Below are 23,791 nucleotides of genomic sequence, written 5' to 3'. Positions count from 1 at the left end.
ATGATCAGTGATGTCACAATGGATGATCTATCGCTGACACAAGCAGCTTACACTTTCGTTTAATGAACGACTTTCAGTTCATTTTGCAGATAATTTAAATTTATGTTTCCATAACAACACAAAATCTCTATCAAAAGATGTGATGCTAGCTTGCTGGGTTATTACATTTTGAAAGTCGTAGCCAAAAGTACAATCTAAACTTTTATTTTCTATATTTTTCACATAGCATAAACAATAAAACAAGCTTCTCAATGTTTCTAAAAGTTTAGAAATTCAACCAACAAGAAATGGCCTTTATATAATTTTTACATCACCTTAAGTCAGCTCATAACCAAACTAGAGTAGAAAATGTAACATTGTTTATTAATAATGTTCAGTCATAATCAAATGACTTGACATCAAAATACAAATCACATCAAAAACGTAATAAAATTTGTAAAACTATTCTGCTGGTATTGGCAAGCAGCCAGCAAATCAAGAGCAAGTTTGCAACAAAACAAATGAAAATTAAGTAACTGATATAACAATTAAGTTCGTGCAATTATGAGGCAGTTTAATGTTGTTAGCAAATTGTACTTCTTCCATGCTACGTGATGATCAGGCCTTTCAATGTCGCGAAGTACCTGGAGAGGTGTTGGTCGAAGCAGGGAGCTTCAAAGGCCGGTTTATAGCAGAGGACCCCTTAGACTTGGCTTGCAGAGAAGTCACAAATGATACCAGGGATTGAGAAACTGCATTTGCTTGTTGAGGGGGCTTAGAAGGTAAAGAAATAGGTTCACTTAAAAATGGAGGTTTTGGGGGAAGGGGAGGTCTCAGTTTAGGGCAGGGTTGTATGGATGGGTTGGGACAGTCGGGTATCATTACGGGCGTTAAATCAATATCGTTTCTACTGCGGTACGACTGTGCGCTGTCATGCAGCAAACCTGTAAAGCATGCTTCCAAATTATTTCTGATACTAAACAAACCGCACCAAAACAGATCCCTGCGACTTCAACCAACCAACCAACAGTAAGTTAAGCCACACCAGTACTTGGTTTTGATTGGTCATGCTTTACACGCAATTTTGAAGCATGAACTTCTTCCACATCATTCACCATTATCCTTCCCATAGTGCAACAGATGACAATAGTATTGAATTATTATTAATATTATCATTATTATTATTCACCACAATCATCAACTCCAACATGAGAAGAATGTGGAAGAAGCCATTATTATCATTTGATTCAAAGCGCCTAGGATGAAACAAATAACGTTCTTCAAACGTTCGATGCACAATTTACTCAGATTAACCAAGTTGTTATTGAGTCTGCAAAATGCATACGAAGCATGACCAGTCGAAAAATAGTGATTACAGTCATTAGGACAGTTGTGCCTGTGTCAGCCTCAAAGACTAAAACAGAAACACGACATCGTCCATAGCAATGTTTAAAACAAAGGCCGGCAACCCTGTTTGACTACAGGTCAAAAATCCACAAAAAGTCAGATCGAAATGTGCTGCGTGACAATGAAAAGAATAAAGCCTATGCACACGGCATGGGGGGAAATTGATTTTATTTTTTGGAAACAAATTCAGTTCAGCAAGTAGGACAAAGCAGTTGGTTGGACGGCCTAGGTTGCGTTGTGGAGTGTGGACCTTAGGTTGCTGACCTTGGTTGTAAAGATTAAACATATGCAATTGTTTGATGACGTATTAGAAGAAAATATTTTGGAACTCAAGTCAATGAATCAACGAATTAAGTCATGCAAGCAACATGGTAAAGCAAATAAAGGTGAAGCAAATAAAGGTGCAAGAAATACATCGAAAATAAAAGATTGCGTAAGAAGATCAGATCATGGGTGCTCACCATCTCTTGAGGAGAAGCGAGGGGACGGGGATGTTGAACTCTGTGAGCTCTTCGATGTAGTGGGGGCATCACCAACTTCAATTGGTTTAGAAGCTGAAGAATAATAATACACAAAATATTTAAACCAAACAAAGTTAGCTAACGCTTTAAATATTGTATTAGTGTTCCAGTCAGATCACATGCAGTCTATACTCTATGTAATTGCAACGCAGTTACAAAACTACAGCCCATCAAAGCCTGCGGGGGTTTTGGTATGTTGCGATTGATATAAGAAAGAATCTTGAAATTAGTTCCTTACACGAGCGGATATCATGCACATTGCACAACTTCGCTTGTACCGGTACTTAAAGTTAATTTATCTCCAACTATTTTCGCAACTCTGAAGTATTTTCAAAATCGTCTTGTCTATCTCACTTCACCCAGCCTACTTGCAGAGGGGGCTTCTCCGTGTGAAGACTTCCCGATGCTGGACGAAAAAGACACAGAACTTTGTGAAGAATTCCATCCTTTTGGTGATCGGCGACCAATCAGGACTCGAGATTGGGTTACCGGCCGCGAGGAGGGGGTGGGACTTGATGTGCGTTCCTGGGGGACACCCGCATCTGGTCTATATTCACTGGTGTTTTGCACGGGAGGGGCCTTAGCGGTCACACAGAAGGTAGCCATGCCTTTGGAGTCACGCGCTGCGCAATTTAAAGGCAAGTTTTTAGGAGTCTCCTACAAGTCAGCAATTATGAAGTGAGCAAATTGCAGTGGAGCAAGTAACAACTGAGCAAGCCGAAATTTGGAATGTCACAAGTCAGCAAATTCAGATTAGCAAACAATGACCAACCAAGCTACTCCAGTCTTAGCTGAAAATCAGTTTTAAAGGATAGACCTTCGGCCTCAGAGGCTCACACGACGACGAGCTTTTTTGCCAATTTTAAAGCTTTAGCCTATGCAATTTTGCCAGATTTTTTACTTGTTTTTACAATTTATAAAAAAAAAAAAGGTAAAAATAACATTTCCACAGCACAAGAATGTTTCCAAGACAGGATTTTTAAACCTATAGTGCCACACCTTTCACCGCGAGAGAATTTCTGCTTGAATTTTCCTTTGAACCGCGCTCAAGAAATGGAGCTGCTTTCTTATTCTTTGAAGTTTCCTGAGCAATTACAAAGTCAGGTAATAAAGTAGAAAATTTTCTCTTTTTTCTAATTGTTTCTTCTCACCACCACTACGCATTACGCAACACATGAACTATGAAATGAGGGCATCACTAATCACCTGGTTCAAAATCTCCTTTACAACACATTGGTATGTCAAGGCAACTTGTAGCACGAAGCAAAACCATCCGAGACAACGTCTGTACACGTTGGATCATTGGATCAATGTAAAAAAACGACTGATGTGCTGTCTGGGGTTACACTTTCACAGGTAACATATGGAGGAAACTCACAAAAATAAAAAACACGCTTCTACGAACGACAAAAGCACCTTGAACAGTTGGTGGTTGTATGGCTGGTACGTGGTCCAGTTGGCCGGCTGTGGCTCTACATAATGGCCTACTTTGGCACTGTTTCCTTGGGTCTGGTCGTCCGCCGCCAAGTTCCATTGGAAAGCGGACTTACGAGGGCGAATCTCATCAGGCCTTGTGGCGCTCTCTAGCGAGGCCGGCTGTGACCCTTTAACCACTTGATGACGCTGAGTATTAGGAGACGACTTAATTTGTTGTCGAGGATTTTCTGAAATTAAAATCAAATGCTGTCGTGTCCACATACCTTGTAAACAAGTACATAAAAGTCTTGGTTGAAAACTTTGGACCAAAGAATCAAATTATATTTTCCATCGTCAAAGATTTCTATCTTTTAGTGGTTGAATCCCTAGACCAGTGGTTCCCAACCGGGGTGCCGCGGCACCCTGGGGTGCCAATTGCAATGCTCAAGGGTGCCGCGAGATATTGCAATACTGTGGCCCAATCTTTATTTTAACTTTAACCCGTTAAGTGCGGAATTTATTTATTTATTTTAACTCTAATCCGCGGTAAGCCTTTGTTTTCTCGCCCAGGAAAAACAACGTAAAAAAGATTTTGACTCGTTGCTGTTCTTTCCAAAAAAACGTCCGCCCCGATGGCTCAGTGGTTACGCGCCCGGCTCAAGATCACGCGGCGCTGGTTCGACTCTCGGGGTGTGCGCTTGAGCAACGCATTTTTAGGACTGCTCTAGATTCAGCGGCACCTAATGGATGGAATAATTCCCCGGCAACAACACTTCAACAATCGGAAAAATTCACTCTGCCAATCTCGGTAACCGGCCTTGCGAGAGCCTCCACGAGTCCACAAGTATGCGAAACTACCAGGAATAACCTATCAAGGCTTTGTCAGTCCGAGGATAAAGATTCAAAACCAACGCATCATTATCGCCAGGTTTCATGATTTTATTTTGCGTTTCACGGCGCACAAAGTCAAATTGCAGTGATGGATATTATCGAATTGTGTGAACCAGCACGATTATAAAATTGCACGATTGTTTGCGAAACATTATAAAATTGGAAACTTATGTTGGATAAAAATTTGACGAGTTCTGGATAAAAATTCAAAATGAATATCCTTGCGTTAGAAAGAAAGCTATTGTACTTTTGCTGCAGTTTCCACATCATACCTATGTGAGAGTGGATTTTCCGTATTAACGAACATTAAAACTAAAAAACGAGAACGACTGCTTATAGTCGAGGATGAAATGCGGGTGGCTTTATCGAATGTGCCCTCAGATGTTAACCCTTTGAAGGTTAGGGGGGGCTGTCAATTCAACTTTTTTGCATCAACAGTTGTATCTCTAAAACCACTGAGGCTGCGACTACGAGATTTTTTGACTTTTCCGAACTTTTATTCACCATTATAGAGCTGAAATTTTGAGCGAATAAAGGTTATAAATTAAGAGATATAAGGCATTTCTCAGCACATCCTCTGAAATATTTCATATTCTATTGTTCAAAATTTTCCCACCAGCTGGATGAAAGTAATTAATTTGGCCCATGTCTCGTTAATTAAATGATTCAAATTGAGATTATGTAAAAAAAATTTAATCACAACATTGCAATGCATGTTCTTCATTACTCTACCAAAAAATACTAAATAATCCAAACGTCATAAGTCACCTCAACATTTCAACGTGTATTAGCAGTTCTAAAATTCACATAGCTTTAATTTTCGGATATGCTCAGCGTGAATAATTTTACAAAGTGAATCCTAAATTTTGAAACCGTGCCTTAAAAAATAACAGAGATATCACTCCTAAACCATAAGAAGAATCGACAGCCCCCCCCCCCCCCCCCCCCAAACTGAGCAAGACTCCAGGAGCCCAACCTTCTAAGGGCTAAGGGACTTTGTGCAAGAAATCAAGCTCAAATTTCACACTGACTTTTAAATAAATACATTTATTTACGCGCGCTATACTGTACAACTCATTTTGTGTTATTTCATATAGTTATTTGAAATACAGAAACCTCATAAAATTGATCCAGTTTTGCCAGGGTGCCGCAAACTATTTATCTCTTTGATAGGGTGCCGCAAGGTCAAAAGGGTTGGGAACCACTGCCCTAGACAATGAATTACTCGCAAACTTGAGATGGCAGATTATTACTAGATGATCATGGTCAAGTTACCAAAACAACAAATTCAAATGACGAAACACTGAAGTTTTTATAGCAGGTTAGCGCTACAGTCAACATGCGGCAATGGGGAGAGGATCTTTTAAATTCGTTCTGCAGATATTGCACGTGGCAATTCCTTCTTCCCGGTATCGGGAAAGTGTTCCATTTGTTTTTTGTTGCTATGAACTATGGACTATGGAATGGTGCTGCTACGTTTTATTAAATCACTTATTACATCTACTTTTGATTGAATTTTATGAAACGAATTGTTTTGCTGTGATGGAACAAATGATGTGATGCAATAAAACAAAGCGAATGGAACAAAACTAGTTGATCGCCCAATAAAAGGAGGGAAAACGAATTGAGATTGGTGCAAGTCTTGTCTCACCTGTCGGCTCTTTGTCAAGATAATTGTCTTTGGTCTTTTTCTTTTTTTTCTGTTCTTTCTTGCCCGGTGTGTCGTGTGCCTTTCTATGAACTGACAGCAATGGAGACTTGGTCTTTGCGGATTTCTTCGGGGTCTGAGTAACTGCAAGCTGCATGGATTCTGTTCCAGAATTTTCTTCGTCTGCCACGCTAGGTACCTCGCCCTCACCACTGAAGGAGTCAGTCTCTGCAAAGGTCACCAATTAATGTACAACTTTCGTTTCCTACAAAATTTAGGTGTCCACAACGAAAAAGAAAATACCAGCCATAACATAAAATAAATTATTCTCACTCATATCGCTAGTGATTTGCGGCTACTCGTAAACCAATTGCTTTCACGTCAGACTTCAATCACGTTCAGATACAAATCGATTCTGAAGTTTGAGGTCTCCTACAGCTTATTGAAAGCAAATATCATCAACAGATATCGTTATGACAAAGCATGTAACACAGACCGAAATGGTGCTACGCGCATAAGAAAAGAATATAATTATAAACAACAGTTTAAACTGAATTGAAAACAAAAGTAACAGTAAAAGCTGTTTCAGTCACAAGGCTAACAAGTAGCCATCTACTATCACGTTAGACCTTTCATTACATAGGGATAGACCATTAAGCATAAATATAATAAATGGATATCGCTATTAAATTATAATAATAAAACCTCGCACCAACCAACAAAGCACCTGACAATGCAACGCGCAGCTGCAGTCTGCGATAGACCAGCTAGTTGATAAATAGGGCCCAGCAAAACTTTAAAAGCGTTAAAAGAGTTTACGAGCAGTTGTTGAAGTAGTAAACTAGAAGTTGATACTTCAAAACCAAATTTTTTTATTAATATTAGTCAGTTTTGCATCTGGCGTGGTTGTTTCTAACTTGTTTCCCAAAATCCATAGTTTGGTGTCAATCAACGGCCTCACCTGAACCATATATTCTGATGATATCATAGCCTAATCAAAATAGGCTGCGACGAAATTTCTTTGCACACGTCAATCAGAAGCAAAACAAATCATAAATAAATAATCGACACTAATAAATAGTTGATAGCCCTCCAAGCTGTTGCTGTGTGGAATCATTACTACAAGAAGCTGATGTAGTTAAACCTCTGCAGCTGCACTGGCTTGTCCAACATTAACTGGCTACGTTTACAAATTACATTTCTATATCAGACGGCTCGCAACCACAAGCAACAACCTTTAACAGTGAATGAACGCTTTTTACGTAAAATCAACGTTAGAAAACGTTGCATTAAAACGATTTGTTGATACTTGAAATTTAGTAGTAAAGTTGTAATACTAGCTGGGCATGGGGTAGGTGTGCAAAACCCGACTAATACACCTATTTCGTACATGTAACATAGTCGCATCAGCAAGTCAAGGCTATAAATTGTCCATATATCAGTTGTCGCTATTTTCTTTACAGCGTAAAATATGGTGCATTTACACACGATTCATGTCATAGTAATATGCACAAGAATGTAAACTAGAGTTGTATATCTCTGACTCTGAGTAAACATCGCTTAAGCAAATAAGAACGCTACGAAGCAAACGCGTAGTCAGTGAACAACATCTCACATTGGAGATTAAAGTGGCACTTCAAACATAACTAGTAGAACGGGTCTGCTACTATTCGGTGAGTCCGATTCGGTGAGTTCCTAACCTCTAACCCTTAACCCTAAAACGGCAATGATAATTAGGCTACGGTACCCAATAATTTAAAAAAAAAATTGAAAAAATCACCGAATAGGGATCGGACTCACCGAATTGGACTCACCGAAACGGGCCATTCCGAGTAGAACAGGCGATACCCAAAATACAACCTAATAGCACACGGAACAATCTAAATCAATTCCTAAAAAAGGCTGCATACAGATAGGAATTTATTATCGACACAACGCACAAAATTGCAAACTTATTTTTTAGTTTGAAAATAAGTTTGACTGTTTTTCAGGTTATAAAAATTTACCAGCCGCATACCATTAACTATTTAGCACATATTAGTACCTGCACCATCGCTCAGGAAAATAACAAAAATAAAAATTCAGATTTTGCTACTTTAACATGCGGCATATGCCACTAGGTTATGACAAGACTTCCCAAATCACATTGTTACTTTACCAGACGTAGGTGTAGTTGTAGAATTTTGTGTTGTGCACAGTGCACAATGCACATCTCCTATACAATTTTTAGAAGATTTAGCCAAAGCTTGCTAATACAGCCATTGGCTACATTTTCCAGTACATCAGCCACACCCACAACACCACATCATCCAACGAAACACGGCTCCTAACAAGATAGGGGACAAGGGATAAGTTTGTCGGTAACCAACCTCCTTGTTAAAAAAAAACAACTACAAAACGACTAATTTTTATAACAATACAGTATTCATAACTTTTTGTCAGAATAAGTATCAAGTCAACATACCAGCTAGCTCATGTAGTGGATCGTCGATTAATTGGCGACTGTGGAAGTTAGAATAGCCAGGTAGCATGGTCACTTCCTTCGGAGCAGTAGCCACCGATACTTGATTGGCGTTGGGGTTGGCGTACAGCAGCAGCAAAGGTTGGTGATGGCCTTTGATGCACTTCGACACCACGTTGCTCCAACGTTTCCCGACCTGGGAAGTTGGTACAACACCGTTGGATATGATCATGAGTGTTTTTCAGACAAAACGAAGGCATTGTTGTAGTTATTGATCTTCCAATGATAACACTCACATGAGCTTGATTAGACCAATTTGCAGTCATACCTAGACAGCAAAGCAACCGTTTTTTACATTAATTCAGCGTCTGCAGACGTTAAAAAAACGATTGATTTGCTGTGTGCGTAACAGCAAGGGTCATGGCAGAGGTGAGATTAATGGCTACACCATTGTACTTGTGAATATGTAGTAGCGGATCCGTCAATGACTCGTAAGCTTTGGCAAGCAATTGACTTGTGAAGTATCAACAGAGGTGAAGCTACTCCAAGACCACTTCACGTTTAAAAGTGATTTAAAGAGGTTGAGTGAAATCGACCAGTTATAAACAGGCAAGTGCTACCGAGAAAGCATTGAACATAACATATTAACATTATAGCTTTGACTAGAAGATAGCTTTGCCTTGGCCGTATTCCAAAACAAATGGCATGCATAAAACCAACAAAAATACTAAGTGACCACAAAAAAGCTTAACGTTTAGTCGGTAATAAAAAAGGTAAAAAGTACGGTACCAAATGTAACAAGCGAAGGCCACCACAATTAACAAAAATAGCAAAACCTTGTAAAACTAAAAATGCAGTACGTAGTTGTACTATAGATGGAATACATATCTTTCACTGGCACGGTTTCAAAACCGGTTTGAAGCTTAATATGATCTCACCTCGGAGACTTGGGCATCGTCAAAGTACACCCACTTTCTCAGCCGGGTGTGGAAGAAGAATGTGGAATAGTGCCTTCCATAGTAACATACCATTCCAACAAGATACAGCTCCAGGTTGTTTGCTTTGTCGTCCACCACGGTATGGAACAGCTTCATACAAAAAGAAATAAATGCAATTTTTTTAAATAAACGTATTTCAAGCTCTCAGCCTGAGCAGGTACAGCTAAGGTCATGTAAGATTTCGTCTCACTCATGCACTCAATAGGCCAGGATATGAATGGTGTGAACCTGGTGAATCATCAACCTTAAAAACCAACACGCAATAAACGACCTATAGATACCATTGTACGCCGTCAAGGTTAGTTATTCTTATTGAGTATACGTCAAGTAACATTGATACGACATGAAATAAAAGGCTTCTGTTATGTGAATTGGTTGGTTGGCTTGTGATAAAAGCGTTTGTGAAAAGGTGCCCAGAAAACCTTAGCAGCTCTTTATTTCAACCGCAATGACCGCTAGGACTGTTGCTGTGCTTGTCCGTGGTGTTGAAACAGGACGTAAGCTTGGATTAAAGTTAAGACGGGCCAACAAACTAGAACGGCTCAACTTTCCAGTACAGCTTGCCGTTTATGAACTGATGCTAGGTGGTTCAAGGTTTAAATTAAGCGAACGGGAAGGCAAAGAAGGCAATCACCAATGATTAAGTGCCTTGGATTAACACAGCCACGTGCGCTTGAGCGGTGTCGAACCGCGCCCTTACGAACATTATGAGAAAGCTCTCACCATTCGAGATCATCAAAGCTGACAGGATACCACATAAATAGAGCTAACGATAACCATTAGAATCGTCACATATTCAAAGCAAGATCAAGTAAAGCTTTGTGTGGAATAGCCTGAGGACAGTTGACAAAAACGTCACAATTATAATTATTTAAGAATTAATTACAAAAGCGCTAATAAAACATAAAGTGTAAGAACGCTTAAAACCTGTAGGACTGCAGGAGCCTGTGTGGTCTTCCTACATACCCAACCAACGCCAGTTAATCATTACTTTACGTAGAATCACCTAAATGAAGTGCACAAACAAAACAGCCAATGCAAAAACTTTTTGAATTGACTGTTTTGTTTAGTTGTAAAGGGGTGGAAAGTTTCCGAAAATTTTGGAAACTTCCCTGGACTGGACACTTTCCGGAAATTTTGACGGACACAAGAATATTGGGAATTTTCAAATTTGGCATTTATTATGTTTAAAACATTTGTTAAATATTTCATGAACCAGAAAAAATATTATAAACTTGTCTTAACCTTTTATTTCCTTTAATTGTAAACACTAATTTAGTGTTAATTAAGAATGGGGCTTATGCATAATTTTTCAATATTTGAAAAAAATACCAGGAGCCTTATTCACCAACCTCTCGTAATTAGCGATCTTGTAGAACACTGCGACATAACTTTACGTGATCGATGCGAGACCGCTTAAGATGCCAGACTCCTTATTCATCCTCAAAAGGCGTTTACAAAGAGTTTTCCATGAAACCAATTCATGCTGCACCAAATATGATAAACCCTAAGCGTCGTGGAGAGGACTTAGATGACGAGCATATTAACACTGCGTATGAAGCGATATCCACGTTTGCACGCCACCTTGAACTTGATGAAGGGAAAGTACTGGCTAGCTCGGCCAAGTTTCGCGCCAAACATGGTTTGTGGAAAGGGGTCGGTGTTTAGTCTTCAGCCCAACACATCTCTGCAGCTACATAGTGGAAGGCTGGAAGGGCCTATGTAGCTCTGAAGCCGTATCTCCCCCCATTGCTTCTATCATTCTACAAATTCCACCCACCTCAGCATCTTCTGAGCGCAACTGGTCAGTATTAATTTGGGAACACTCACACCAAGGTCCGCAATAGGCTTGCAAATGAAAGGGTGGAAAAACTAGTATCAGTCAGGTCGAGCTTGGCATTGTTTGAGCCCTGTGAAGACAAGTCAACTCAATTGAAGTTGACTCTGAAGTCGATGACGCTGCCAGCACAGTCATTACTGTAGTACTGTAGTAAGCCTACATCATCTGAAGAAGTCGAGCAGAAGAAGATGCTAACCGGCAGCAACTAGAACAGTGGTTCCCAAACTTTTTCAGCTTGTGGCACACTAGAAAAATTATAAAACTCTTGCGGCACACTTACAAGAGAAGAAAAGTTGCTTTAAAGAAAATTATTTTCACATGTTAATGCAATGGATGTGCTTGTTTATACGAACATATACGACTGAAACGAGTAAGACCATCCACCGTGCAGCCGTCCAGACCTATGGAGAGAAGAAGCGAAAGAACACAGACTGGTTTGAAGCACACATCTCTATGTTGGAACCTATTATCGACCTGAAACGTAAAGCACTGCTCAGCTACAAAGAAAACCCGAGCAGTCAGAACCTACAAGCCCTAAAAGCCGCCCGACACAAAGCTCAGCAAACCTCACGCCGCTGTGCAAACAACCACTGGCTTCTGCTGTCAGAACGTATCCAGTTTGCATCAGACAGTGGCAACTAGAGATGTAAAAAAACGTTTTTTTTTGTTTTTAAAAAAAACGAGCTCGTTTTTTTTGTTTTTTATCGTTTTTTTTGTTTTTTATTCGTTTTTTTTGTTTTTTTTGTTTTTTTTACCTATTTTTTTATTAAATGTCACAATATGCAGCAATTAGGGTAAACTCATTGCAATAGCGTCTCTTTCAACAAAAAAATAGTCTCATAACTCGTATAACATCTTTCAAATGAGACAATATGTCTCTCAAGTCTCAACACACGAGCCATAAAGGTTTCTCATCGACTCAAATAGTAACACAGTGTCCTATGGTTGGCACATCTCAAGTATTGTCTGTAATTTGGTTCAGCCAGTTGTTAAATGCAGTACCACACTCGTGTACAGTTTCGAAGCCATCTGGGATTTTGGTTAATGGGCATGTTACGTTAGGACTAGGTGGTCAGGGTCCTGTTTCTCTACTTCACAAAGGCACTTTTCCCCAGCACACCACACCATTACCAGTACAACGTCAAGAGATTGTTCCAGTTGATGTGCATTTGGTGCAAACGTGATGAAAATCACACAAGCGGTTCTCGAGTTATAAGTGAAATAACCTTAGCCACTAAGTGGCTTTATAGATAAGGAGCAATAGAAAAACGGCCATATCTCAAGAACCGCTCAACATATTTACATAAGTTTTAGCTCTACTCCCATGTTTTATGGGTTGGGCTATCTGTTTATGAATATTAAAACAAGTTTTGGCTACTACTTTTTGAGCTAAAAAGAAATTAACCTCTTGTCGTTACGCACCAATAAAACCATGGTGCGTAAATTAAAAAAAAAAATAATTGGGTAGAAGAAAGATTGATGACAAGTTTGGCAAAAGCAGTGTAGTGCTAAAGTCCCAACTTTTAGCCCAAATCACATTTAAATGTAGTGAAAGATGGAAACGTTTTGATGTTTTTTTTATTTTCCCTGAAGAGGTTCAACACTCCTTTATGATGTCATAGTCATCTTTTTTCCCCTTAATCACACCATTGTGCTGTCATAGACATGTTTAAAAGAAGTATGGTTGCACTTAATCCATCCAATTTAAACTAGTTTGCAGAACTTTGAGACTTTAGCACTTTTTTTGTTTTTGCCTAACTTTTCGTCAATCTTTCCTCTGCCCAATAAAAAAAATTAAAGTTTGCATCATGGTTTTATTGGTGCGTAACGACAAGAGGTCAATTTCTTTTTATCTCAAAAAGCAGTAGGCGTAGTTCTCAAATAAAATAAGTTTTCATCTTTGATGTTTGTTTTGTATCTTTATCCTGCATTGTGGGAATATGGGTAAAACTTTATTCTTGTGAGGAAAAGCATTATAAAGCATTTATTCACTATGTGAACACTGAGCACTGAGCAGTGCTGAAAAACTCCACTTTAAAGGAAAAATTTCTTCATTCAAGGTTGGTAGAATGGTAGTTACTAGCAATAGTCAACATGGGTGGTGGGCATTTGAAAGGAACATTAACCTAAACCTTTTCTGACAAATGCACTAACTTTTGACAGCTAAAAATATCAGTGATAAGGTCTCTTGCATTATATGTCCCAAATAATCTGCAAGAAGCATCAATGACGAAGTGTCCAATCCAAGATCTTACAACACACGGAAAGAATACTTCTGTTTCAACATTTATAAAGCATATACATCGTTGGCAAGCTATCAGTTACAAAACATGTTTAAACAAGCTATTGGCAATAGCTTGCATTAGTAAATTACCACGTCCACAAACAAGGTAAATGTGTGTACTGAATACTGCCACCTTGTTTTGTCAAAATTTCGTCAACCCATTGAGTGTGTACAAGAATAACCAGTAGGCTACCACAGTATACTAACATCATAGGCTAACTTCCATAAAAGGAAAAAGAAATTAACTCATCTACATTATGTCATGCATCAAATTTCATTAATTCAATGTTTGTCAGGTCTACTGCCACAAACATGCCAGAGAATGAAGAAAAAAGCGAAACAACATAGGTCCTCATAGGACTATGCAAGAACATATGCTGCCAAGCACAAACACTTAGGAATTTCAGCACACCAATAAAACTATTTTTAGTAATTTAATGTTTTTCAAGAGCACTATAATGAAACTAAGCTGTAAATTGCAAAAAAATTGCAACTTTTCCAGAAAAATATGAAAAAAAACAAAAAAAACAAAAAAAACCAAAAAACGAGTGTTTTTTTTGGCTCAAGTTTTTTTTGAAAAAAAACACGTTTTTTTTTAAAAAAAACGGTTCGTTTTTTTTGCATTTACATCTCTAGTGGCAACATTAGAAAAATGTATGAGGGCATCAAGCAAGCAACAGGAAAACCAATCAAAAAGTGTGCCCCCCTAAAAGCATCGACTGGCGAGATCCTTACAGACAAGAACAAGCAGATGGCACGCTGGGTGGAACATTACCTGGGACTATATTCCACAGAAAACTCAGTCTCTCAAGAAGTGCTAGACAACATTGAAGATTTACCTGTTATAGCAGAGCTTGATGCAGAACCTACTTTAGAAGAACTGAGTAAAGCCATTGACTCTATGCAAAGTGGGAAAGCACCGGGAGAGGATAACATTCCAGCCGAGGTCATAAAGTGTGGGAAACCTATCCTGCTAAAACCACTGCACGAGCTACTGCGTCTTTGTTGGAAAGAGGGCCAAGTACCGCAGTCCATGCGCAACTCCAAGATCATTACTCTGTACAAGAACAAGGGGGATCGCACTGATTGTAACAGCTACAGAGGCATCTCTCTGCTTAGCATCGTGGGAAAAGTCTTTGCCAAGGTGGTCCTTAGGCGCCTTCAGGTATTGGCCGACAGGGTCTACCCTGAATCTCAGTGCGGGTTCCGCGCCCAGAGGTCCACAACAGACATGATTTTCTCCGTACGACAGCTTCAAGAGAAATGCCGTGAGCAGCAGAGGCCGTTATACATCGCCTTTATTGACCTGACGAAGGCTTTTGACCTTGTCAGCAGGAGAGGCCTGTTTCAGCTACTGCAGAAGATTGGATGTCCTCCACAGCTGCTTAGCATCATCATCTCCTTCCACAAGGACATGCAGGGTGTGGTCAGTTACGACGGGGAGACCTCTGAACCCTTCGCAATTCGGTCTGGTGTGAAACAAGGATGTGTTCTTGCGCCGACTTTGTTTGAGATTTTCTTCTCTCTGTTACTGAAGTTTGCATTCGGTCACTCCACACAAGATGTCCACCTACACACCCGCAGTGATGGGAAACTGTTCAATCTGGCCCGACTGAGAGCCAAGACGAAGGTTCGCACAGTGCTGATCAGAGAACTGCTGTTTGCCGACGACGCAGCACTGTCAGCACACGCCGAGCACGAGCTGCAGCAGTTGCTCAACCAGTTTGCACACGCCTGTAGGGAATTCGCACTGACCATTAGCATCAAGAAAACAGTAGTCATGGGCCAAGATGTCCCCAAGCCACCTGTCATCACCATAGGACCAGAAGTGCTCGAAGTGACAGACCACTTCACCTACCTTGGTTCAACGGTCACCAGCAACCTGTCCTTAGATAAGGAAATCGACAGACGGATAGCCAGAGCTGCAGGAGTGATGACTCAACTCGGGAGGAGAGTGTGGGACAATAATCTTTTGACAACACAAAACTCAAACTGTACCGTGCGTGTGTTCTTAGTACTCTGCTGTACGGTAGTGAGTCCTGGACCACTTACGCCAGACAAGAAAACCGCCTTGAAAGCTTTCACCTTCGTTGCTTGAGGCGCATTCTTGGTATTTCCTGGAAGGACAGAATACCCAACACCACTGTTCTGGAACGTTCTTGCTCCCTGAGCATACACCTTCTCCTCTGCCAGCGACGTCTACGCTGGTTGGGGCATGTATCCAGAATGAAGGATGGGCGCATTCCAAAGGACATTCTGTACAGTGAACTTGCCACAGGGAAACGCCCAGTAGGACGACCCGCACTGCGTTACAGAGACGTTTGCAAACGAGACCTGAAGCAGACTGACATAGACCCTGCCAGCTGGGAACTGATCGCAGCAAATCGCAACAGATGGCGCTACGAAGTCAGTGCGGGTCTAGCAAAGGGTCAGTCGAGGCGGAGGAAGCAACTAGAGGAAAGAAGACAAAGAAGAAAAGAGAGACAGCAGCCTCAGAACTCCTCTGATTTCATATGTCCAAACTGTGGACGAGACTGCCACGCCAGGATTGGACTTCAGAGCCATATGAGAAGCTGCCGTACCCAGAGTGCTACCATCATCTGAAAAGATGGAAGGATGCCTACTACGACTGAAACGAGGTTGCATTGTTGACAAACATACCCGCATTTCATCGTCAATTCTAAGCAGTCTCTCTTGTTTACAGCTTTTAATTTCAGTCAAAACAGAAAAACCATGTTCACAACATAGCCATGGATGCTTATGGCAATATAACTTTGATTGCTTTTGCACCGATCATGGAATAGGATTGGAAGCAGACAGCCAAAACTCATCCAAGTTTTTTTGTGGAAACAGCGTTTGAAAAAACGGGTCGTTTCGTAAATCAATGAGCTGTGCTTCTGCAGAAAGATTGCTTGATTCATTGCTTCCAAATGGTGGGAAGTAATGTTGCAGTGCAAGCTGAAGTCCAGACAATGTGTTCATGATTTGCGGAATGATTTCTTGTAAATTATGAGTTCTTCTTCTTGCGTTTGAGGCCGCCACAGATCACGTTGTTACATCCAGGCGCAGCAGCCAATGGATTGTGTATTCATCGAGCGTTGTTAGGTCCACATGTCTATCTTGTGGTCGGTATACAGGACATTGATAGATAATGTGATGTGCAGTTTGAAAATCTGAGCCACACGCAAAAAAAATTTTTGGGCTAGTTGTGTTGATATTTCCCTGCTACTGTAATATTTTTGTTTTGATTCAGTTGTGCTGATGACTCCTAATGGAAGAAAACCGGTTCCACAACATAAATTATATTAAAATAATTTTTTGAAATGCTAATTGTGAGTGTTAACCTGGTCAAATGGTTTAAGGTTTAGACTTGAAAAAAACCTATTGATTTATTTTCTATCCTTCTTGAAATTATGTTATTTGACAACGGAACTCTAACTTTTTCGGGGGAAGCATTACCCAAACATTTCATCAACAACAACGGCTAATGCTGGTCCAATTACTGTTTCAATTACTGTTTATGACGTGGCAATTACCCTACTCTATCGGGAATGCCATAGTTGGTTTTATCATCACATGTGCTTATTTATCATCTATTGAAGCAGTTGGAGCGCTTTTAAGTCGCATATGCTTGTTTTATACAGCTCTTTTCCAAAATTCCAAAAAGATTCGCGGCACACTTGAGAATCTGTGGCAGCACACTAGTGTGCCGCGGGACACAGTTTGGGAATCACTGAACTAGAACAACGACTTTGTAACTGACTCAGTATTGTAATACTGACTCAGTGTTGTTTTTCTTTGGAAAAAAAAAGATTGGTGATGACTCATTTTTGGATTTATTAAACTAAACCATGTGTTTGTATGTTGAATACTGAAAAGTGTTCTTAAGTATTTTAGTTATACGTAGTACTCAAACAGTATAAGGCCATTATTTTCCTGTTTCAACATCAAATTAAGATTGTTTTGAAAGTTTCTGAAAATTCCCGTTAATTCCCAAAATTTCCATGGAACGTTTCAGCTCTGAAAATTCCCGGGAATTTTGCAACCCAAGGCCAAAAAACATGATTTTGTTTGCTAACCAAATAAATAACTGTAGGAGCCTGTGCGTCTTCCTACAATCCCGACCAACGCTGGTTAAGCAAATGAAGTGCACAAACAAAACAGTCAATGCAAAAAGACATGGTTTTGTAACTTAGTTGCTCACCAAATAAGCATGTGTAGGTGTGAATTAGTAAGATTTGAGGTAAAGCTTTGACCCCATAATAAGGAAAACCGTAATAACAAAGTATGTACTATAAGAAAAACTGTACAAACTACAGAATAACAAGCTGGTATAAATATTTTCCAAAAGATCGGTTACTTTTGATCAGTGGTAGACTGGTAGCGATCGGTTTCTCAATGGTTCAAGAAATCAATAGAAAATTAGAGGGCAGCACCAACTACGTACATGTGCAAGACGCAAGGTAGTCCCCAGAGCATGAACCAGATCTATAATGTGCTTCACTTCGGGTTCGTCAGTGTCCCAGACTATTCCAATGGACACCACGTCAGGACAGTTCATCAGAACATTTCGTATCTCGGTCTGAGCGCCGCAGCCACTCTGCAATTTACCAAACAGTTGTTTATTCAATGTTGAATGACGAAAATTTAACGCAATACCATGGACAAGCTGTTGCCTGCTAATTGAACTTATTGATTTACAAAAGTTTTAAAGCCAGTGCATTAAAAAAGTAATCAATCAACACAACTTACAACCAAACACCCAAAGCGAGCATTGGAAAATTGCTCGCACCCTTAACTATTAAACTTTACAGCAAAAAACTAAAAACATTTTTAAGGTCAAATAGTTTGCGTTAAAAAGGATTGACTAGATTAAAAACTGCTGCTGTGACAGAAAAATTGTCGGACAGTTTATTTTTTGTTTTTTTGCAAAACTCCCTGATTTGATCTGTCGAACAAAAGGTCTTGTGCTATGATCACGTACGCTATGTCGTTGCGATCAGAACCAGATTGTTGACTGCCTGGTGGTTTCCGTTTCGTTCCGATCATGACCTTCACAGCAGCGTCATGCCTAGCTCTCACTGGACATGCTAAACATTATTACATGTACTAAGATTTGAAACTTACCGAGCAATTACGTATGTCCCCCTTACCACTGGCCACTCTGACCAAGCCACCAAACATTTCCGACGTTGCAGACGCTCCGTACCTCTGAGTGGTCACCTCGTTCTCCGCGCTGTCAATCAAACAGACGAGTCTCAATTATGAAGACACAACGCCACTCGTATGACACAATACGAATAAGTGATTAATGCAGTGCCGGATATATTGTACAGCACAACTGGATATTAAAAATTCATAATCAAAACACTCTTCCCTCGATGAAAGTATCAACTCACAATTACATGTTAACTAACAAATTGATATACCCCAGAGAAATTTTGATGTTACATAACATTTTTTCAACATTAAGAAATGACCTACAACAGTGAAATATTTTAGAATGTAAAATATATATGACGGATTTAAAACACGGCTTTATATGGAAAACCAGCCTGAAATAACTCAAATAACATCAAGAAATACCGAAAAGTTGGCATCAAATTAATAAAGGTCAACCAAGTGCAACAGCCATGACCTATGCAGGAAACTGACAAAGTTTAGGACAGCACCAGTGAAGCATTGCAGTCATGTTTGTGATGTGCATGTATCATGACATAACATGGCATGATGTCATCAATTACGTCATCAAGTACCAACATGATGTTTATGTTTGGAAAGTACATACTACATCAATTCATTATCAAATATAGTTATTAATATCTAAACCCTGGACAGCCTGTTTCACCTAAAGGAGGATCGTCGGAACGTCCATATTGAAATAGAATTCTATTTAGTAACTGTAATTTGATTTAATTCGTTCTGCTTTGCTTGGCATTGAGCACTTTTTGTAGTACGGTATTAATAGTTTTCATTGTTCAATTCATTATGATATAACTTAGTTAGAAGAAAGCATGAAGGATTATCAGTTTTATCGCTATTTGCAAATTACTGTTTAATGACGTCATTGCTGACGTCATCATTTTTTGAAGTCAGTACACAATGAATTGGATTCTCCTAATTATATTGAATCTGTTGACGCATAAATTATCTTTTTACAATAAGAATGAAGTAAGTTATGACGTTTTCAAATCTAGTGAAAACAACTCCCTATTAAAAACAATGCATTTTCAAGCCTCGAAAAAATCGCTTCAGCTACCTTTATAAATCGCAATTTTTGGAAATGCAGACGATGCCCGATCAAGCTCAAACTTTCAGGAATGTCGTTTTATGACTATTCGCAAGAAAGAAAGTTTGCAGCAATGAAATCGGAGAAAAATTCCAAATTTCGACCCACCCTAATATATATATATACAAAATTAAAAGACCATGTAAATATATCCTAAAATAGATAAATAGATAAACACTTTTATGGATAAGATTAAGAAAATGTTTAAAAAAAATGTAGTTTAATCAAATTATTAAGGTAGAGGCTCATCCTAAAGCGTATATACTTCTTGTGTATGAAAGCAGAAATTGCTTTAATGCAAAAAACTTTTACCATAACGTTGTGGCAGAGACATAGTGAACCATCTCGATGAAAGGCAAAGGTTCTGAAGTCGCCCCACAAGCACAAACGCATTGCTGAACGAGTGTTAGGCCGAACTTTTGGTGGGGAATACAATGAGGAGCTGTGCATACATCTTCATGTGAAGTGCTCCCAATGTGAAAATGAATACGATTCAAAATGTTTTCCTGAATTAAATGAAGCAAAATGAATATGTTTACACATTACACGAAAGACTCATCTATTTTGTATGCATTTAACTTATAAAAAACCTAAACCCTACCCTACACACAGAATTAATAACAAAAATTTCAAACGTTTTCGGCAAAACTTTTTGCCCTCTTCAGGAAAATATCTTAATTCGTATAATAAATGACTGAAATTCAATAAAACTGCACTGACCTGCGTACAAGCAACAACTGACGAACAAACACAAAAGGTGGTAGCAATCTGTCATAATTATGCGGGAGTGTGGTCATGAGACAAGATAGTGAGCGGACAACATAACATAAAATAAACGTAAGCTAATACAAATTCAACAAAAAAGATGCCCCTCCAGCGAATAATTGTTTGTTGAGCCTGGGGTTGTGCTGCTTTATTTGGAGTGCCTCATGAATTTTAGTTTTAAACTCTGATTGACAGTTGCGAATTATCTTGAATGAATCTAATGTAAATGATCTAATGTAAATAAAAACAAATACTCAATATCATACGTAATACGTTCTCCAACCCACCACACATCAAATTAATAACAAAAACTATATGAAGTAATTCAATGCTGGTTTCTACTTGAATGTCCAACATCCAATTTACATTAGATTCATTCAAGATAATTCGCAACTGTCAATCAGAGTTTGAAACTAAAATTCATGAGGCACTCCAAATAAAGCAGCACAACCCCAGGCTCAACAAACAATTATTCGCTGGAGGGGCATCTCCTTTTGTGTTTGTTCATCAGTTGTTGCTTGTACGCAGGTCAGTGCAGTTTTATTGAATTTCAGTCATTTATTATTAACATTTCACGAATAATTGTTTTGTTTAGATGACTTAAGATATTTTCCTGAAGAGGGCAGAAAGTTTTGCCGAAAACGTTTGAAATTATGTATCTATCTCAGTTCTGTATTAATTTTGAATTATGCAATTCAATGTTATTAAGTTGTTATCGATTGTCTGTCTAATAGCAAAAACTACACAAGGTTCTAATTCTCATTTCATTCCTCAAAAAATAACTCATAAAGACTTGTTTGATATATTTGTTTGTGTTATTAACTTTAAAAATAACTTACTAAGGAATAGTTTTCAATAGTCGATAATAGTTTTCAAGAAACAAAAAAATTAGACAATTTATGATTATATACAAGCTGATGCTAGATTTGGATGAGCAACAATAAGCATAAAAACAAATACTCAATAATACGTTCTCCAACCCACCACACATCAAATTAATAACAAAAACTATATGAAGTAATTCAATGCTGGTTTCTACTTGAATGTCTGACATCCTTTGTTTTAAAAAAACATTGATTGGTATGCAATAAAAATTATTATTCTGGATCAAAAGTGCATGCAAATACGCACAAACTCGTCTGAATGTGACACATATTACTTCACAAAAAATCAGATTTCAGAAAGTAGTAGTAGTTTTGTATAGCATATTAACATTTAAAGCTCATTGTCTTTTAGCCAGTTTTTTAGCAATTATGTACTAAGTCAATTCAAGTTTTGTATATGATGCCTGCACACTGCAGTGCACAGTTGCACACCTTTACCAAACTGTGCCTAAACACAGTAATAAAAATGAAGTTATAAAGTTTCAAAAATGATTATGCAAACATACAAAGCATTCTGCTGCATCATCCATAAGGCCTAGTTGAAATCGATTTTGTTGTTGAAATGTTTCTGCTAATGCACTCCTTAACACAGTAGGTGGAAGAGCATGATCTTTGCTATATTGAAACTGCTGGAATATATCTTTCAGTGCACAAAATATACACGATGCCCCCATGCATGCATGGCCAGTGAGCTGGCGAAAGCTTCTTCTGAACACATCCAAATGCCATAAGACCTAAACAAACACAAATGATGTTTGAAAAAAAAAAAAAATTATGGTGTGTATCATGGAGATCTAAAATTGTATACTGGTAACATAATATATTAATAGATGAGATGATATACAAGAAGACATTTTTTAAAAATTAGAGAAATATTTTCACAGAAGATATACCAAGCTGTTTTGACAGCCATTAGGAGGGATAAACTCAACAGAAGCTTCAAAGCGTATGGTACACGGCATTGCCAAGACAGAATGCCCTGACCCAACCTTTAAATATTAATTAACAGCTATGCCAGAACACAAAGAAACATTTTTGTTGAATGCAATCATTTCTTGTCTCGGTAGATATTATGACTTCATCAATTTATGTTGCTTAATAATCACAAAATCAGGGATAAAGGCTGCCACTTCAAGTTGTGAAGTACTATGGTAATTCCCACAAAAAACGACAGTTGTGCATGTACATAGCCAATGCAAAATACATCTTCTAACAACAGAGCAAAATTATCACAACTAAATAGGAACATTTATAACATTTTAAGTTTCCACAAATACAGAACTTCAATGATCAAAAAAGTAGCAGTTAACATTGTTACCTGAATAGCACTATTCAAAAAGCAGTTGTTTTCACCAGGTTCATTTAACAAACCCTTGTTTGTTGCCATAGATGTAGTAGAATTATTCCGTTTCTTTTTGTTAGAGAGCATGCTGATAAGTGTTTACAACTCAATCAGATAATGCAAAATACGGATTGGCTTTTATGGAAACTGGTTTAAATCTACAGATACGTATCACCCACACTCAATCATAACAGTTTTACACATTGAATTAAAAAGTATCTTTAAATAATAGTTTTTCAAAAACATTAGGCTACCAAACTAAGTCCTACAATAAAAACTAGGTAATAGAAAATTGAAGCGTATTAACCTATAGGCAATCAGAGACAAACTAACACTCAAATTAAACTTAAGGAGTGTTACAAAATCTTTATTAAGTGATAAAATAATTTGGCAACTTGCTGTCTTTTTCATCACTTGATCACTTTCTAGAGCAGTGGTTCCCAACCTTTTTGTTGTCACGGACCCCTTTAGACAAATTATTAAGTCTGCGGACCCCTACCCAAATTTTGCCTGAAACTCAGATAACATAATATTGACTTTTGTAATAATTATGTTACTCAACTACTGTACTGTGTCATATTGCATTGCTGCTATGACTCCTGTGGCAAATAGCAGGTTAAACAGTTGCTCAAATAAGAAAATGAATGAATTGTTTAAGAAATGTCAGCAGTATTTGAATATTAAGGTGACCCAAAGTGCCATGCCGAAACTTTTTCAACGTAAGCAAATTTAATGAGAGAAATGAAAATAAAAAGATCGCCTTTCGTTTTTTTTCCAAAATGCATCATGGTAATCACGGACCCCCAAATGCTTTCTCACAGACCCCCAGGTTGGGAACCACTGTTCTAGAGTGTTGGAGAAGTCCTTAGTTTGTAGCACCATCAATTTTTATTCAGTTTTTTTTGTAGCTATTACTTCAATTTATTATCTTGACTATTACGGTGAAATCTCAAAAGATCAGCTGAAAGTCTCCCTCAACCAAACAAACATTGATCTGGATTCATGGGAACAACAACAAACACAAAAAGGGTGAAGCGAAATTACAAGTGTTACGAAAAGCTATGAT

At 38.5% G+C, this 23,791-nt stretch overlaps 1 protein-coding gene across 1 annotated transcript in view; it reads right to left on the bottom strand.

Moving 5' to 3' along the window:
- Nucleotides 1-22,917, bottom strand: part of LOC145764431 (uncharacterized) — a 34,395-nt gene extending 11,478 nt beyond the window's left edge. The window contains exons 1-12 of the mRNA XM_082576046.1: nucleotides 22,702-22,917; nucleotides 21,890-22,117; nucleotides 20,047-20,240; nucleotides 18,573-18,681; nucleotides 17,893-18,045; nucleotides 9,262-9,411; nucleotides 8,327-8,519; nucleotides 5,866-6,090; nucleotides 3,324-3,571; nucleotides 2,907-2,991; nucleotides 2,276-2,530; nucleotides 1,848-1,940 (exon numbers count right to left, since the gene is read on the bottom strand). Coding sequence (XP_082432172.1) covers nucleotides 1,848-1,940; nucleotides 2,276-2,530; nucleotides 2,907-2,991; nucleotides 3,324-3,571; nucleotides 5,866-6,090; nucleotides 8,327-8,519; nucleotides 9,262-9,411; nucleotides 17,893-18,045; nucleotides 18,573-18,681; nucleotides 20,047-20,240; nucleotides 21,890-22,117; nucleotides 22,702-22,812 — 2,044 coding nt within the window. The 5' untranslated portion in view covers nucleotides 22,813-22,917. The remainder of the gene's footprint in view (nucleotides 1-1,847; nucleotides 1,941-2,275; nucleotides 2,531-2,906; nucleotides 2,992-3,323; nucleotides 3,572-5,865; nucleotides 6,091-8,326; nucleotides 8,520-9,261; nucleotides 9,412-17,892; nucleotides 18,046-18,572; nucleotides 18,682-20,046; nucleotides 20,241-21,889; nucleotides 22,118-22,701) is intronic.
- Nucleotides 22,918-23,791: the final 874 nt, after the last annotated feature.

The sequence above is a fragment of the Aplidium turbinatum genome, chromosome 2, assembly GCF_918807975.1.
Source record: "Aplidium turbinatum chromosome 2, kaAplTurb1.1, whole genome shotgun sequence".
Classification (NCBI taxonomy): Eukaryota; Metazoa; Chordata; class Ascidiacea; order Aplousobranchia; family Polyclinidae; genus Aplidium; species Aplidium turbinatum.
This window is presented reverse-complemented; position numbering and strand designations above follow the sequence as displayed.